Source organism: Dasypus novemcinctus, chromosome 22, assembly GCF_030445035.2.
Source record: "Dasypus novemcinctus isolate mDasNov1 chromosome 22, mDasNov1.1.hap2, whole genome shotgun sequence".
Lineage (NCBI taxonomy): Eukaryota > Metazoa > Chordata > Mammalia > Cingulata > Dasypodidae > Dasypus > Dasypus novemcinctus.
In genome coordinates, this window is record NC_080694.1 from 30,015,243 (window position 1) to 30,032,027 (window position 16,785).

The 16,785-nt window shown below is 36.6% G+C and overlaps 1 protein-coding gene and 1 pseudogene across 1 annotated transcript in view; one reads left to right on the top strand and one right to left on the bottom strand.

The window, feature by feature from the left end:
* Positions 1 to 6,818, top strand: part of LOC139437343 (olfactory receptor 7A10-like) — a 77,210-nt gene extending 70,392 nt beyond the window's left edge. The window contains exon 3 of the mRNA XM_071211069.1: positions 6,773 to 6,818. Within this exon, the coding sequence (XP_071067170.1) occupies positions 6,773 to 6,818 (46 nt within the window). The remainder of the gene's footprint in view (positions 1 to 6,772) is intronic.
* Positions 6,819 to 7,114: 296 nt separating this feature from the next.
* LOC139437344 (olfactory receptor 7A17-like) lies at positions 7,115 to 8,084 on the bottom strand (annotated as a pseudogene).
* Positions 8,085 to 16,785: the final 8,701 nt, after the last annotated feature.

Genomic DNA, 16,785 nt, shown 5'->3' on the forward strand with positions numbered 1-16,785 from the left:
AAACTAAGTGAAAGAATACACGCATCTACAATTAGAGTGGGACATTTTAATACACCACTATCAACTCTGGACAGAACATCTCAAAAGAGAATCACTAAAGAAAAAAATATTTGAACAGTGTATTAGAGAAGTTGCATCTAATAGACATATACAGATCATTACACTCAAATACAGCAGGATATACATTTTTCTCAAGTGCACATGGATCATTCTCCAAGATAGACCATATGCTAGGCCACAAAGAAAGGCTTAATGAATTCAGAAAAATCGAAATCATACAAAATAATATCTCTGACCACAGTGGAGTGAAGCTGGAAATCTCCTAGCGCCAGAGGCCCCGATTTCACACCAAGATATGGAAATTAAACAGCACACTCTTAGAAAAACAGCGGATCAAAGAGGAAATCTCAAAAGAAATCAATAACTACCTTGAAACAAATGATAATGATAACACAACATACCAAAATTTATGGGATGCAGCAAAAGCAGTACTGAGAGGGGCATTTATAGCCATAAATTCATACATCAAAAAAGAAGAAAGAGCAAAAATTGAAGAACTAACTGATCATTTGGAGGAATTAGTGAAAAAAAACAACAAAGTAATATCACAGGAAGAAGAAAGAAAGAAATAACAAAGATAAGAGCAGAACTAAAGGAAATAGAAAATAAGAAAGCACTTGAAAAGATAAACAAGACCAAGAGCTGCTTTTTTGAGAAGATCAATAAAATTGACAAACCTTTAGCGAGACTAACAAAGAAAAAAAGAGAGAAGATGTAAATACACAAAATAAGAAATGAGAAAGGAGATATCACCACTGACCCCACAGAAATAAAGACTATCATAACAGGATACTTTGAAAAACTATATTCCAACAAAAATGACAATTCAGAGGAAATGGACAAATTCCTAGAAACACATAAGCAGCCAACATTGACGAATGAAGAAATTGATGATCTCAACATACCAATCACAAGTAAAGAGATAGAATCAGTCATTAAAAACCTCCCAACTAAGAAGAGCCCAGGGCCAGATGGTTTCACAGGTGAATTCTACAAAACATTCTGGAAAGAACTAACACCAGTCGTGCTGAAACTCTTCCAAAAATTCGAAACAGAAGGAACATTGCCTAACTCATTTTATGATGCCAAACTTACCCTAGTACCAAAGCCAAACAAAGACACCACAAAAAAGGAAAATTACAGGGCAATATCTCTAATGAACCTAGACACAAAAATGCTTAACAAAATACTTGCTAATTGTATTCAACAACACATTAAACGAATTATACACGATGACCAGGTGGGATTCATTCCAGGTATGCAAGGATGGTTCAACATAAGAAAATCAATCAATGTAATACACCATATAAACAGATTGAAGGACAAAAATCACATGATTATATCTATAGATGCAGAAAAAGCTTTTGACAAAATACAGCACCCTTTCTTGATAAAAACACTCCAAAAGATCGGAATACAAGGAAACTTTTTGAACATGATAAAGAGTATATATGAAAAACCTACAGCCAACATTGTTTACAATGGCGAAATCCTAAAATCCTTCCCTCTAAAGTCAGGAACAAGACAAGGATGCCCATTGTCTCCTCTTCTATTTAACATTGTCTTAGAAGTACTTGCTCGAGCACTGAGGCAACAACCAGATATAAAAGGCATTCAAATTGGAAAGGAAGAAGTCAAAATATCATTATTTACAGATGACATGATCCTATACATAGAAAACCCTGAGAGGTCTAAAACAAAGCTTCTAGAACTCATAAATGAGTTCAGTAAAGTCACAGGTTACAAGATCAATGCACAAAAATCTGTAGCATTTCTCTACACCAATAATGAGCAAGCTCAGGAGGAAATCAAGAAACAAATACCATTTACAATAGTAAATTAAAAAATCAAATATTTAGGAATAAATTTAACTAAAGATGTAAAAAACTTATACACTATAAACTACACAAGACTGTTCAAGGAAATCAAAGAAGACCTAAATAAATGGAAGAATATTCCCTGTTCATGGATAGGAAGACTAAATATTAATAAGATGTCTAGCCTACCAAAACTGATCTACACATTCAATGCAATCCCAATAAAAATCAACACAGCCTTCTTTAAGGAACTAGAAAAACTAACTATGAAATTTATTTGGAAAGGAAAGAGGCCCCAAATAGCCAAAGACATTTTAAGAAAGAAAAACGAAATTGGAGGAACCACACTACCTGACTTCAACACATACCACAAAGCTACAGTAGTGAAAACAGCATGGTATTGGCATAAGGAGAGACACGCAGACCAATGGAATTGAATCAAAAGTTCTGATGTAGAACCTCATATATATAGCCGTATAATATTCGCTAAAGCCACCAAACCCTCTCAACTGGGAGAGAATGGCCTATTTAACAAATGGTGCCTGGAGAACTGGATATCCATATGTAGAAGAATGAAAGAGGATTACCATCTCACACCTTATACAAAGATCAACTCTAGATGGATCAAAGACCTAAATATAAGAGCCAAGACCATGAAGACTTTGGAAAGCAGTGTAAGGAAACATCTACAAGACCTTGTAATTGGAAACGTCTTCATGAACATCACACCGAAAGCACGAGCAGCAAAAGAACAAATAGATAAATGGGACTTCCTCAAAATTACAGCCTTCTGCTCCTCAAAGGAGTTTGTCAAGAAAGTAAAAAGTGTGCCTATACAATGGGAGAAAATATTTGGCAAGCATATATCCGATAAGAGACTTATAACTTGCATATATAAAGAACTCCTATATCTTGAAAATAAAAAGATAAACAACCAATTTAAAAAATGGGAAAAAGATTTAAACAGACACTTCTCCAAAGAAGAAATACAAATGGCTAAAAAGCACATGAAAAAATGTTCCAAATCTTTAGCTATCAGGGAAATGCAAATCAAAACTACAATGAGATACCATCTTACTCCCATAAGATTGGCAGCTTTGAAAAAAACAGAAAAATACAAATGCTGGAGAGAATGTGAAGAAATGGGAACAGTCATCCACTGCTGGTGTGAATGCAGAAGGATCCAACCATTCTGGAGAACAGTTTGGCAGTTTCTCAAAAAACTAACCATAGATTTGCCATATGACCCAGCAATTCCACTGCTGGGTATATACCCAGCAGGGCTGAAAAAAAGGACACAAACCAATATATGCACACCAATGTTCATAGCAGCATTGTTCACTATCACCAAAAGTTGGAATCAACCCAAATGCCCATGAACAGATGAGTGGATCAATAAAATGTGGTATATACATACAATGGAATACTACTCGGCTTTCAGAACAAATACACTACAAACACACATGATAACATGGATAAATCTTGAGAACCTTATGTTGAACGAAGCAACCCAGGCATTGAAGGACAAATACTACATGACCTCAATGATATGAAATAAGTAAACCAAGCTGCCTCAGAGAGCTAGAGACTGGAAGATAGGCTTACAGGAAATCGGGGGGTAGAGGAAGGATATAAGCTGGCATCTACATAGGGGAAATCTATGATAAGCTGGCAGTAAGTATGTGTACAAGGAAGGGATAAAATGGGGGCATAGGGTTACCTTTCGGTGGGGCTTTGTGGGTTTGAGGGGGGCTAGGGATGGACAGATGGGTAATATTGCCCAAGAAATGGGGGGAAGGGTAGGGCAACATACGAGCATAGGAGAATATCAGGTGTTGGTTGAGAGTATAATGCTGAGGAAACCTTTCAAAATATAATAAGGAAAGTTACCTGCTTAAGATACTTAAAGGGGATAATCTGATGTAAGGCAGACTTCTAGGGAATATGTGAATGCTCATTTTGCCAGAGTGGGTTATACCATCAGGTAGAAACCCATATAATGAGAGTGAAGGTATACCCACATCCTGGGGAGGACTAATGCCATCAAATAGAGGCAACTGTATCTCTCAAGAGAAATGGTGGCTCCCAGGGCATTAGGGCAGTTGAGCATGTCAAGCCCTCAACACTGTTGCAAGTATCTCTGAACATGGCCCTCAAGAAATGAAGATTGACTGTCATTGTGGGCCCCAGGGGGGGGGCAATAGATATTGAATAGATGGAAACAACGTAACAGTGAGGGCAATAGAAGTGTTTCACAAGCATACACGAGGATGGATATAAAACATGTAATATGATACCAAAAAACATATAGGGGCCGACAGACTAATAATATAAATCATAATGTAAAACATAGGATAACAAAAAATTTAGAAAATTGTATAGCCTAAAGTATAAACCACAATGTAAACAAAATGTTACCTTGTTTGAAAGCTATTGTCTCAATATCTGTATATCAGTTTCAGTAAATATGGTATGAATATGTTAAAAGATTATTGCTGTGGAAGGGAAAAGATTTTCTATTGGATATGTGGAAGTACTGTATATTGTATATATGAATTACTGTGGTCTAGGGCTCTTGTGAAGAAAAGCTCAATAATTAGGAAAAAGAAAAAGAAAAAGATAGGCTGTAGAATTTTTCCAAATCAATATGTATCCTGTATCTAACCTTTAAACTTATCGCTATATTCCATTTTACTATTAGGGGAACCTCACATTATATTGGGTTTCACTTTTCAGGAAGTTTTGGATCACAGAGTGGTTCAACAATGGCAGTGGATGAATACTGGTATGGGATGTTATTGACAGGGAGTTATACAGGGCATGTGTCGGGGGTGCATGGAAATGTTTGGATATACTCATAGTGGAAACAATTAAAAACAACAGCTGGGGGAGTGCTGGGTTCCTGGCCGGTGGGGGGGGCTCTGCCTTGGTCCCTAGGGGAGCAGCAGCAGTCCCCTGGGTGCAACAACAAAGACAGGAAGGAATGAGGGTCCAACAGTGAGTCCCTGATACTAATGACTATGCTTGTGAGCCTACACACCTGAAATAAGAACATGGCCTAGAGCACCACTGTGCCTAAGGGTTCCCTCCTGACAGCCTCCGTGTTACTCAAATGTGGCCAGTCTCAAAGCCAAACTCAGCATATAAATGCACTGCCTTTCCCCCAGCATGGGACATGACACCCGGGGATGAGCCTCCCTGGCACTGAGGGATCCATACCAAGTACCAGCTGATCATGTAACTAGAAAATGACCTTTAATTAAAGGTTCAACGTGGACCAGCAGAATATCCCTGTCTACATATAATAACAGGAGTTAAAAATGCTGTTTGACCTAAATTAAGGGGGAAATGGAAAGGACAAATGAGTTTATATGGCTATGAGTCTCTAAAAAAGAGTCTGGAGTTTGTCAGAAGGATTGCCCTTATGCACACCTGAGCAAAGTCTCAGCGACAGATAAAGTAGATACAACCCCAGGTATTGGTTCTTTTGAGGGCTAAAGAGACCCACAGGTTTTATGGTCATGGCAGATGGAGTTCACTGCCATGTCAGTTGGCCCTTCTTTGGAGTCGGTGTCTCTGCGTGATGGAGCTGGACTCAGATGTGATCTCTTTTCACAAGCCTTCCCTGTTACTTTACTGGAATTGTAGTTGATGCTGGGGTTTAAGATCTATCTAGGGGATCTGAATCCTTGGACTGACAATATGATAGCCAGGCCCTGAGCCTCAACAGACTTCAAGCTCCTACACTCTGGTTTATTGGACTTATCCCACTCAGCTAACATGGAGTTGAAGAATGTCAACCACCACACCACAGAGCCAAGAGTGCCTACAACTGAAAGCAGGAGGATTACATCCAGTATCCATGTGGACTCTAAGCCCCCTCTTGACATAGATGTGGAATGGACACAACCAAGCCAAGGTCCACAGGAAAGAGGAATACAGTAAGGATCAGAATGGACTTACTGATATTCTATTCATGAACTATTGTGGTTAGTAATTGAGAAAATGTGGCATTCGTGTGGAAAAAGTGGCCATGGTGGTTGCTGGGTGCAGGGAATGGGAGGAAGAGATGAGATGTGGAGGCATTTTTGGGACTTGAAGTTGTCCTGGGTGGCATTGCAGGGACAATTACCGGACATTGTAGATCCTCCCACAGTCCACTGGATGGAACATGGGAGAGTATGGGCTATGATGTGGACCATTGACCATGAGGTGCAGCGATGCCCAGAGATGTACTCACCAAATGCAATGGATGTGTCGTGATGATTGGGAGAGTGTGGCTGTGGAGGGAATGGTGGGGTGGGGGTGGTGGGAGTGAATGGGGACCTCATATTTTTTAAATGTAATATTTTTTAAAAATGAATAAAAAAATAAAAAATTTAAGAAAATTAAAAATAAATAAATAAATAAAATAAATTGTAAAAGTAAATAAAGTTGATTGCAGTGATGAATGAAGAAGTCTTTAATTATACCAAAGGCAACTGAATGTACACTTTGTATGTATTGTACAGTGTGTGATTATTATTTAATAAAATTGCTTTTTAAAATATCATACAATGAATGTCACCATCTAGGTAGCCATAAGTATTTGCAATGGCATGGAGGTTTGTGCAGTAGCAATTTATGGCTGCAAATCAGAACACTCCATTAAAAGAGGTATGATAGCCAAAATGTCAACCTCCTGTGTTTAGTCATATCTGATCAAGAATATATATTAGAAATTAATGAATACAGGTCTATGTGATTAACCAAATACCATTAATTGAACACTCTGGGTGGATTGTATGCTTTATTAAGCTGTATCAATAAATTTGATTTTTAACAAGAGATAAATTACTGACTGATAGAGGAAATACCTAGGTTGTAATTTGTCACCTCTTTAAATTTTATGACAGTTTTGAACAAAAGCAGATATTCTATTCAGAGGAAATCAAGAAGTGATATTCATAGGCAACATTGGTAGAATTCAAGCAGGAACAGGAGGTGATCCAATGAAATTATTCAGAAAATGCAACCCATTCCTGAACAACACTGAAAAACTCCTTAAACATGTACATGAATCATGCATACTTCAAGGAGAACTCTTTCATTATCAAAAATAAAATCTTGCTCTATAACACAATGTGTGATTTAAAATTTTACTTCTTCATTTTTGAGATCATCTTGACTCTAGGCAGGTCTATATGCACCTACTGAACAAAGAAAGGAAATATGTAGGTCTGAAGGTTTAGGAGCTGCTAAAACTGGCCTTTCAGCTGCTGCAAGACAAATGACACTTTGCAGACTTTCCTCCCAAAGCATTTTTTCAGAGCCTTCTTTATATCTTTATTCCTCAGACTATAGATGAAGGGGTTCAGCATGGGTGTGACCATGGTGTACATGACCGTGGCTGGTGCACCTGAATGTGTGCTGTGTGAAGCAGCAGGACTGAGGTACACCCCTATGGTTGTAAAATAAAATAAGGAGACTACTGAGAGGTGAGATGCACAGGTTGAAAATGCTTTATATTTCCCCTGAGCTGACGAGATTGCAAATACAGAGGAAACAATCTTATAGTAGGAGAAAAGGATTCCAGCAAGGGGACCCCCGGCCAGCACTCCAGCTATTAAATACATTACTAAGTAATTGAGAAAAGTGTCAGAACAGGCAAGTTGGACCATCTGACGAAGTTCACAGAAAAAGTTTGGGATTTCTACACTTGAACAAAAGGACAGTTGTGACACCAATAAACTCTGTAAACAGGATTCCATAACACTCATGGTCCAGGACCCCAGAGCCATAAGGACACAGATCCAGGGTTTCATATCGACTGTATAGTGAAGGGGGTGGCAGATGGCCACAAAGCGGTCATAGGCCATCACGGCCAGGAGGCAGTCATCCAACCCTCCAAAGAGCAAGAAAAAATACATCTGGGTGAGGCAGCCTGCATAGATTATGACTCTACTCTGTGCCTGGATGTTCACCAGCATCTTTGGGACAGTAGTGGAGGATAAACCAATATCACAAAGGGATAAGATTGAGAGGAAGAAGTACATGGGTGTGTGGAGGTGACAGTCAATGATGATGGCCAGGATGATGAGCAGGTTCCCAAAAATGGTGACCAGGTACATGGACAGGACAACCAAAGAGGAGGGGTTGCACTTCTGGAACTTCTGTAAATCCCAGGAGAAGAAATTCTGAAATTTGCGTTTCATTTCCAGGTCCCATATGCCTGATGAGACTAAGAAGAAACAAAAAGGAACATGCATAGTTTCACAAAGCAAGTAGCACTGTCCAAACAGAAATGTTACATTGCCTATTTCAGTGATAAATTTAATATTATATTATTTATATAGATCTTATCCCTTTAGGGTATTTGTAGTGCCACCTCTGACTAGGAATTCCATCCCCCAAACTCAGCCCTTTACCAAGAATTCATGAACACTATGGATTTCATGAGATATTCATTCATTTGTGGAATATGTATTGAGTTGTGACTAAGAGGCAAGTAGAGTTGTGGCAATGAGTTTACAATGCTGTAACTCAAAAGTCCCAACCATCAGCACATATAGAATACATGCAATTAAAACATAATCATATTACAAAGGGGATGATTTCACATACTTTAAGGAAAAGAAAGCAGGTAAAAAAAGTGAAATGATGGAGCTGTTTTTCACTTGGTGTTCAGAAAAGTCCCATATATGATGTGAAATTCAAAGAGGCACCTAAAGGAAAAGAAGGCAGTAGCCATGAGGATGTAAAGGGAAATTTGTGCCCAGTGGGATAACTTCTAGGAAAAAGACCCTAAAAATGACTTTTTTCCAATGTTCAGAGTGAACAAGGAGGTCAGTGTGGCAGGGAAATGATTACGAGGATAGTGAATAGAGATGATTTCAGAGGAAGTTTAAGAACAAGGCAGCCTTGTTGCTGCTGAATCTTCAGATTCAGGGAGTTCTTTATCCATATTCTGAACCTCTCACTATTCATTAATTTGGATGCAAAGCTATCCCACCAAATGGAATGGAACTGGTCCTATTGGCATTTTTAGAATAGCCTCCAGGCTCTGTACTATAGAAGACACCTATTGTAATATATGAGCTTAGATACCACTGCTCTGAGGACTGCTTACTTCACACACACACACACACACACACATAATGCACACCTTAGCATCATTGGGCTGGAGTTAACATCATGCTCTTCTCATACTCAGCCACACAGATAATCCAGGAGTAAATAAAATGCAAGCTGACAACATCAGTTTTTCCATTCTCCAAGTATTTAGAAATGGTGCTCTGAAATTCTAGCTGACAAGCCTCCCATGCTCATGTGAACTCAGTGCTCCCTTTTGTTATCATCACTTTATTCCCTTTATTTAAAGAAACATAAAATATCTGCTCAGTAATAAGACAGGAAGGAATTAAATGGACTTAAAAGGAAAGATAAAAACTCAAGCATCACATGAGAAATTGTGATGAAGAAATCCTTTCTTGCTTCTGATGGCAATCCAATTCCAGTTTTATCACCCTTGAAGCCAAGAAAAACTAAAAAAAGAACAAAAAGAAATTCACAAAAAAGACAAAGGCAGTGATATCTTTTACAATGACAAGACACTTAATAGAATGGTCGCTTCAAGCATAAAATGACCTATGGGAATAAACAAATGTTTCACAACTGAAAATATGTAACTAGTACAACAATGTTGGGAATTTTTATATGGTGCATTTGATGTCTTTTTAAATTTTATTAAGGGCAAAATTTTTGGAATCAGATATGTCTTATTTTGAATCTTAGACTCTCAATTGTCATTCTTTCTGCATCTCTCAGAGCCTATTCAACAGCCTTATTTCAGTTCCATTGTTGCTTTTCCAGCAAGAGCAGACTGAAAATTGCTCCAGATTATGTAAAGAATAAAAGCAACCTGTGGTCCACTGCAAAGTAAAATGCCTTCCAAAGGATGGCAGAAAGTGATGCAATTTCAGAAGTAGATCTAACCCCAAAAGGCACAATGAGGAAAAACAGTTGGTATGGAATTAAAAATTGATCTATTAATCTAATGGAAGCAGAACTTTCTAAGTTTGAAAAATAATGAGGTGAACATCATATATAATGATAGACATTAACACATTCCTCCAAAAGTGTTTATAAAGACATAGAAGAACTAAATGGCAAAGAGCAAAGTTGAAGGAAAAAACTTGCAGTTTTTTTATTGAAAGTTTACTTATAAAGAAGAAGGACATACACCCTAATATATAAAGGTAGAGAGTTGCAAAAATAAGCTGCAATGGGGAATGCAAATGACCAACAGACAAGATATGTAACTTGCCTGATAGGCGTAATTGCTGAGGTGCAGGGGGAGGAGGCTGCCACACAGCTTCTCCATCCCCAAGCTGGAAGCCTGTGACCAGAAAACCAAAGCCTCTTAAACAATAAAATAGGTCCTTTTCTCCAGCCCCCAGCAGCAACATTCAGGCCAAACCACAAACTCGGCTTGTACAGAACCATAATTGCCCCAGGTCCCTGAGTGTGCAAGAGCTCACACTTAATAAATTGTGCTTTTATGAAATAAACTGTGAGCCTCTGGTCTTGAAGAGTGCTTTGAAATACCTTAAAGGGCGTGCTGCTGTGATATTTTTTAATAATTTTCAGTAAAGACCTGATCTTTATTAAAAAAAAAAAAAGGTCACTGAGTAAATATTGTATATAAATTCCACCCATTATATAAAAACAACTTTTTTTATGTGACTATCCAATGTGTGAGTATATGCCTCATGAAATGCTACTGAAAGGAAATATCTACCTCCATTATATTAGATATTTCCTATCAAAGAGACATTTGCTTAAATATACCTCATCCTAAATGTAAAACAAAAAAAAGTAATGCCTCAATTCACTGAACATTCTGCCACTGCTACTAGCCCATTCCCCTATTCCCACCTAACTACAAAACTCCTTGGACAGGTATTTCCCTTTTCCTGGAACTGCTTTATCCCTGCTTTTCCCTCTTCTAAATGGGTTTCCTTTCTCCTTTCTTAGTCATCTGTAATGTGTCCTGTATTACTGACTCAAATGGACAATCATTTTTAACATAAAAAAAAATCCATTATCTTAGCAGGCCTGAGAACTAGTACAATGATCATTCAGCTCTGGGTCAGGCTGGAGTAGATCCCAGATGAGCTCAAGTCAAAACTCCCAAATTCCATCCAACCGGAATCTTCCCTGCATGTTCTGCTGAGCCCTCTGACTCGCTTGGATGGAATTGGTAAGATGGTATTTCTGTAGAAGTCCAAAGTCCTTGGTTGGTGAAGGAGACTGAGGCTGTACCCCCACAAAAGACAGCAGAAGAGAGTCGGGCATCAGTCCTTAAACCAGACTTGGGACCCCAAAGAAACACCCATATGCCATCCAGCCTGAGTGTACATAAGATAACTGAGTGCAGCAGAGGAGATATTTACAGCTTCTCTATATCTGCTCATTAGGGAGCATCTGCCTTTTTGTTGATCCAAACTTGAATAATCATTTCCTTCTTTGACATTGATCTGGGGAGGGAGAATGTTTTTCTTGATTTTCTGTTCTCCAAACACTGGGTTATGAGTCAGGGAAGTCAAGAGTTTACTATTCCTCTTCCAAGAACTCTCCTCTCTTCCACACCTCTAACCTGGTAGTAACTTACCTCCAACATTGACTTAAAATTTACACCAAAAGTTAACACTGAGGGGCCCATGTGCCCTAGGTCTCTTGATTTTCCAAATCACTGGCATGGTTTCTGGATACAGTGTACTCTAGGAGTTACTATCAGAAAATTGCCATTCTCTTCAAGAAAGTAGAGATCTGTGTTCCTCTGACATAAAATCATGACTGCTAAAACCCTTTAATTGATCATGTTATTCCAAATCTATTAGGAATATAATGTTTGTAACATGTTAAGACCTATAATGTAGTCCCTCATCTATAAAATGATTGCTGATTATGAGAACTATATTGAGAGATTTTTAGATACCATGTACCTTATAGTGAATGTCTCAGTTAATTTCCTCCATGTACTTTAAGAATGCTCAAATAATTTAGTTAATAGATCAAGTATAATTTATTTTAGTAAAGACTAAAAAGAAAATTATTTGTGTATTTTAATTTTTTATTATACTAACATAAATGCAACTCAAAAATTTGCATTTTATAGTTTACTGGTAAAAATGAATTCACGATATTGCACTGTGCTTAACATAAATCACTTAAATATTACAAAACCTCAAGCAGAATATCTGAAAGGTTTTTGGAGGTTATATTATATTTTATTGAATTGAACTTCCAAAATTTTGTCCATTTTAATGTATGTTCTATCATTTTTCACTAAATTCTTCAGGAAATCTAAAGATTTGGTATTAAAATAGGTTTTGATTTTATTGAAATGTCTAAAACATGCCAGTTTGAATTAGCCTTCAGATTTTCAGGTCAAAAAGATATGCAAATCATAGTATGCAGAATATGTTTTAACATATTTATGATAAGTTTGTTTACAGCTATGACAGAAATACCTTCAACTTTCAGATATAATAAAAAGACCACCCCAAATAAATAAAAGGTATGATGAGCCTAGTTACTATTTAGTGAAAGAACCATCTCATTTGTCAACTTTCCACACCAAATTCTTAAAAGTATTCAAAAAGCTTTTGCACCTTCTAATTGTCAAACTGTGTGTTCATGTGGTAGAAGATAACTACCACATTTCCTAAAATAATAAAGTACTGTTATTGCTTAGAAATTATGTTTTTCTTTTCATCTCAAATTTATTTTAAGTGGCATATTGTCCTATAAAAGGAATGATCTGATATTTGCTGTGTAATTCTACCCATTAGTAATACTTACACCAACAATTTGATACATGTTTTATTCAGTTACAGTACATGTTTCCCTGTGATTTGATCAACAAAAAGTATTAACACAATATAAAGCTTTTTTCCTTTTCCATCCTTCCTTCCTACCTTCCTTATTTCCTTCCTTCCTCTTTTCTTGTTGTTGTTTTTTTAAGAGCAGGTCAGTGATTTGGGGGTTAGTTAATACAATACAGTGAGCCTAAGCAGAAAAGTAAAAAATGACACATCACCAATGCATACAACTCATACACCTCTTATTAACTCAATCTGTAGCAAATATTCCACAACAAAGTAAGGTGTTCTTAGAGGGGTGTTGTGAGGGCATCGTGTCCATTTTGATGATTGTTTTTTAAGCTCATAACTTCTCTACTGGTAATATCTACAAAGAGGAAAGTGAAGAAACAGACACATCTAAGAAATGTGGAGAAAGAAGAAGCAGTGAAACAAGAAAAAATCTTGCTAAGAGAGGGAAGCCCCATAACTGAGAGCTAAGGCCAGAAAAGACAGATTGTAGAAGGAAGATATTTTAGGTACCCAGTATCTACTTGCACTCAGGCTTTTTAGATAGGCAGAACTTTGAAATATTTTGCTTCCTTTTTGTATGTACCCTGTTAGGTCTCAAGTTACCACTAATAACAGGGTTACTTTTAGCCATAACACATTCCCCCAGTACCTGTGAGGAATCTCTGAAGTTACCAAGGAAGGGTCTAAGCTCACCAATTCTTTCTTGAATGAAGATGAAGGTGGAAGCACTGCTCCCAGGAAGGTCAGGGAGATGCTCCCACTCACAAGGTCTCTAGAAAATACAATTGTGTTTCCTCATCATCAGAGAAATGTAGACTTGAAGTAGTTTAGGGAAGCATTTAGGGTTTCTGTACCTTGATGGATGTAATTCCCATGAGCATCATTAATGAAGTATCCTTTTGCTTTTCTCCTCCATGAGATATTTAATTTTCCAGAGGAAAGAAAGAAAAACACTATAAAATCTTGTGCCAATTTTGACCTTTGGGAGACAGCTTTGGAGCTCCATGTTCATCTCTTTTCCCAGTGCACTCCTTCCTCCCAGGAGTAGGTCACCTCTCTTTAGGTGTGGGCTCTTGGATTGCAAGATTCCCCTGAGTGATTTCCCTATTGCTCAGTCTGGAGAGAGATTCTGGATACACTAAAATCTCTTCTGAATCTTACCTGTCTCTTCTGGCATTGGCTCTCATTCATGAGGCCATCCTCTCTAAACAAGATTTCCTCAAGTCTCACTGCTTCTGTTTTCTCCAGCATAGTTAACAATATCTGCTCAACTCACTCAACTCTTTGTTTTCCCAGTCATTAAATAAATATTTTTTCAGAATACTGTAAGGTAAGCACTAAACTATATTCTGGGGATGATGAAAGATATAAGATTTTGTGCTTGATCTCAAACATCTCCAAGTCTAAAAAGGCCAAAGACATGAAAATAAATAGATCTTCTTAACATAGTATACTCAATCCTGATAAAATATAATTCCATCTGAATAAAGATTTACCTTTCCATTTATGCTTAAAAAGTCTCCTGGGACTTTGACAGGGATGAAAATGAAGCTATGGATTTCTGGGTAGTACTGGTAACTTAATAATAGGATTTCTTCCTATCCATGAACACAGAATATCTTACCAATTCCTTACACCCTCTCTAATTTATTGCAACAGTATTTTCTAGTTTTCATTGTGCAAGCCCTTAACCTATTCAGTTAAAATTATTCCTAAGTAATTTGTTGTTTTAGATGCTATGGTATATGGATTTTTTAAATGTACAATTAAGAATGTTCTTTGCAGGTGTATAAATCAGGACAAATTTTTGCATGTTACTTCCACAGCTTGGAGTGGATATGGCTCAGGTGATAGAACACCTTCAGTGTTCAATCCTTGACCCCCAGAAACTAAAAAAAAATCTCATACCTTGTATTTGGCTGCATTCATTTATGAGATCTAGAGGTTTCTTGTGGATGCTTTGTCATATTCCCTATAAACGAAAGTGACATCATGGAAACAGATAGTTTTACTTCTTCCTTTCTAATTTGTATTCATTTTATTTATTTTTGTGGCTTAATTTCCTAGCTTCCAGTACATTACTGAATAGCAATAGAGAAAGAAGCCATCCTTGTCTTGTTCCAGAGCTTAAGAGGATGGCTTTCATTCTTTCAGCATTGAATATAAGATTACTTGTGTTTTCACATATATGCTGTTAATCATGTTGAGGAAGGTACTTTCTTTTTTTATTATTCTGAGTGTTTTTATCATGAAACAGTGTTGGAATGTATCACTCACATTTTTGCACTAATTGAGATTTTCATGTGATTTTTCTTTTCGTTGTGTTAATGTGGTATATTACACTGATTTCCTTATTTTGAACACTCTTGAGTACTGAGATATATCTCACAAGGACAAGGATACATCTAATATTCTGTTGGATTTGATAAGCCAGTTTTTGTTGAGTGATTTTGGATCTATATTTTTTAGAGAAATTTATTCCTTGGTTTTCTTTCCTTATGTCTTTATGTAGCTTTGGTATCAAAATAATTTTAGGATCATAGAATGAGTTTGGAGAGATAACCTGAGTTCAGATTGGAAGATTTTGAGTATTATAATTATTTCTTCTTAGAATATTTCATAGATTTCATTATGGAAACTATCTGATTCTACACTTATATTTTTTTGGGGGGAGGTCTTTGATGAATTATTGAATCTCTTCTCTTGTTACACTTTTGGTGAGATCAATTAGGTCAATTTAGTAATTTGAGTAAATTGTGTGTTTCTAAGAATTGGTCCATTTCTTCCAGGTTATCTAGATATTGGCAGACAATTGTCCATAATAGTCATTCATAATCCCTTTAATATCACCAATATCTAGCAAGATCCCTGGTTTCATTCTGGATTTTAGTGATTTCATTCCTCTCTGTTTTTTCTTTCCCAATCTAAATAAACATTGTCTATTTTATTGAACTATTCCAAGAATCAATTCCATTGGTTCTTTCAATTATTTTATTCTATTTCATTTCTTTCCATGTAAATATTTATTATCTAAATCCTTCTACTATATTTAGGTTCAGTTTGCCCTTCATTTTTAGTTACTGCAAATCTGTAGTTAGGCTATTGATTTGTGATGTTTTAAAATACGAGGGTTCACACCTATAGGTTTTCCTGAATCTTTTAAATTCATCCCTACACTGGCCTAACAAAAGAAATTAATTTAGCCACAAAATAAATAACAAAATGGACCATGATGGATAGTAGATTTAAATGACAGCTGTCATTTTAGAAGATGGTCCTCACTGAAGAATTTGAGATTATGTATTAGTAAATAGGTTTCACATGAAAATGAAGTCCAAAATTCTCAAAAGTCAAGATTCAGGTAAGAGATACCTGTATAAAAGTAATATTTTTGGAATTATAGCAGAATTTTAAAGGTTAAGAATGTATATACACACTAATGCAATATGGATATCAAGATAAACACTTGCACTGACACTGGTGCTACCTGTTGGGAAAGCTTTCTCGATGATGAGCCAGTGTGCACTTTGAAATCAAAGCCCCTTTGTAGCCTGAAAAGCTGTAGGTGGAAAAATTAGCATTAAGTGATTCTGACTTCCGAAGGGTAAAACAGTTTCAAATGTAAATCCTCTCTTTTCCACCAAGACCTCCAAGAATTCACACAAATATGGGCCCAACAAATTAACTTAACACAATCTTAAATACAGATAAACACTAAGAAAACAAGTTACCATGACTAAGAGCCAGAAAAAAAGCAAATCGTGGGAAAAGGCCTTTAACTGTGTCAGAGTTTGAAATTGTTCAGACACAGTATATGAAACAACACTTTTTAATGAGTTTTATAAAATTAAAAAGAGTATTGCAAATGTATAAATTGGCATAAACATATTTCAATAATGAAATAAATAGAACCTCTAAAGCTAAAATATACAATGCTGAAAATTTAAAATTTCTATGCAGTTGAACTGGGAGAAATTTAGCTACCATGAAAACCAAATCCCTTGCAACCTCAAAGAGGAAAAAAACAAATT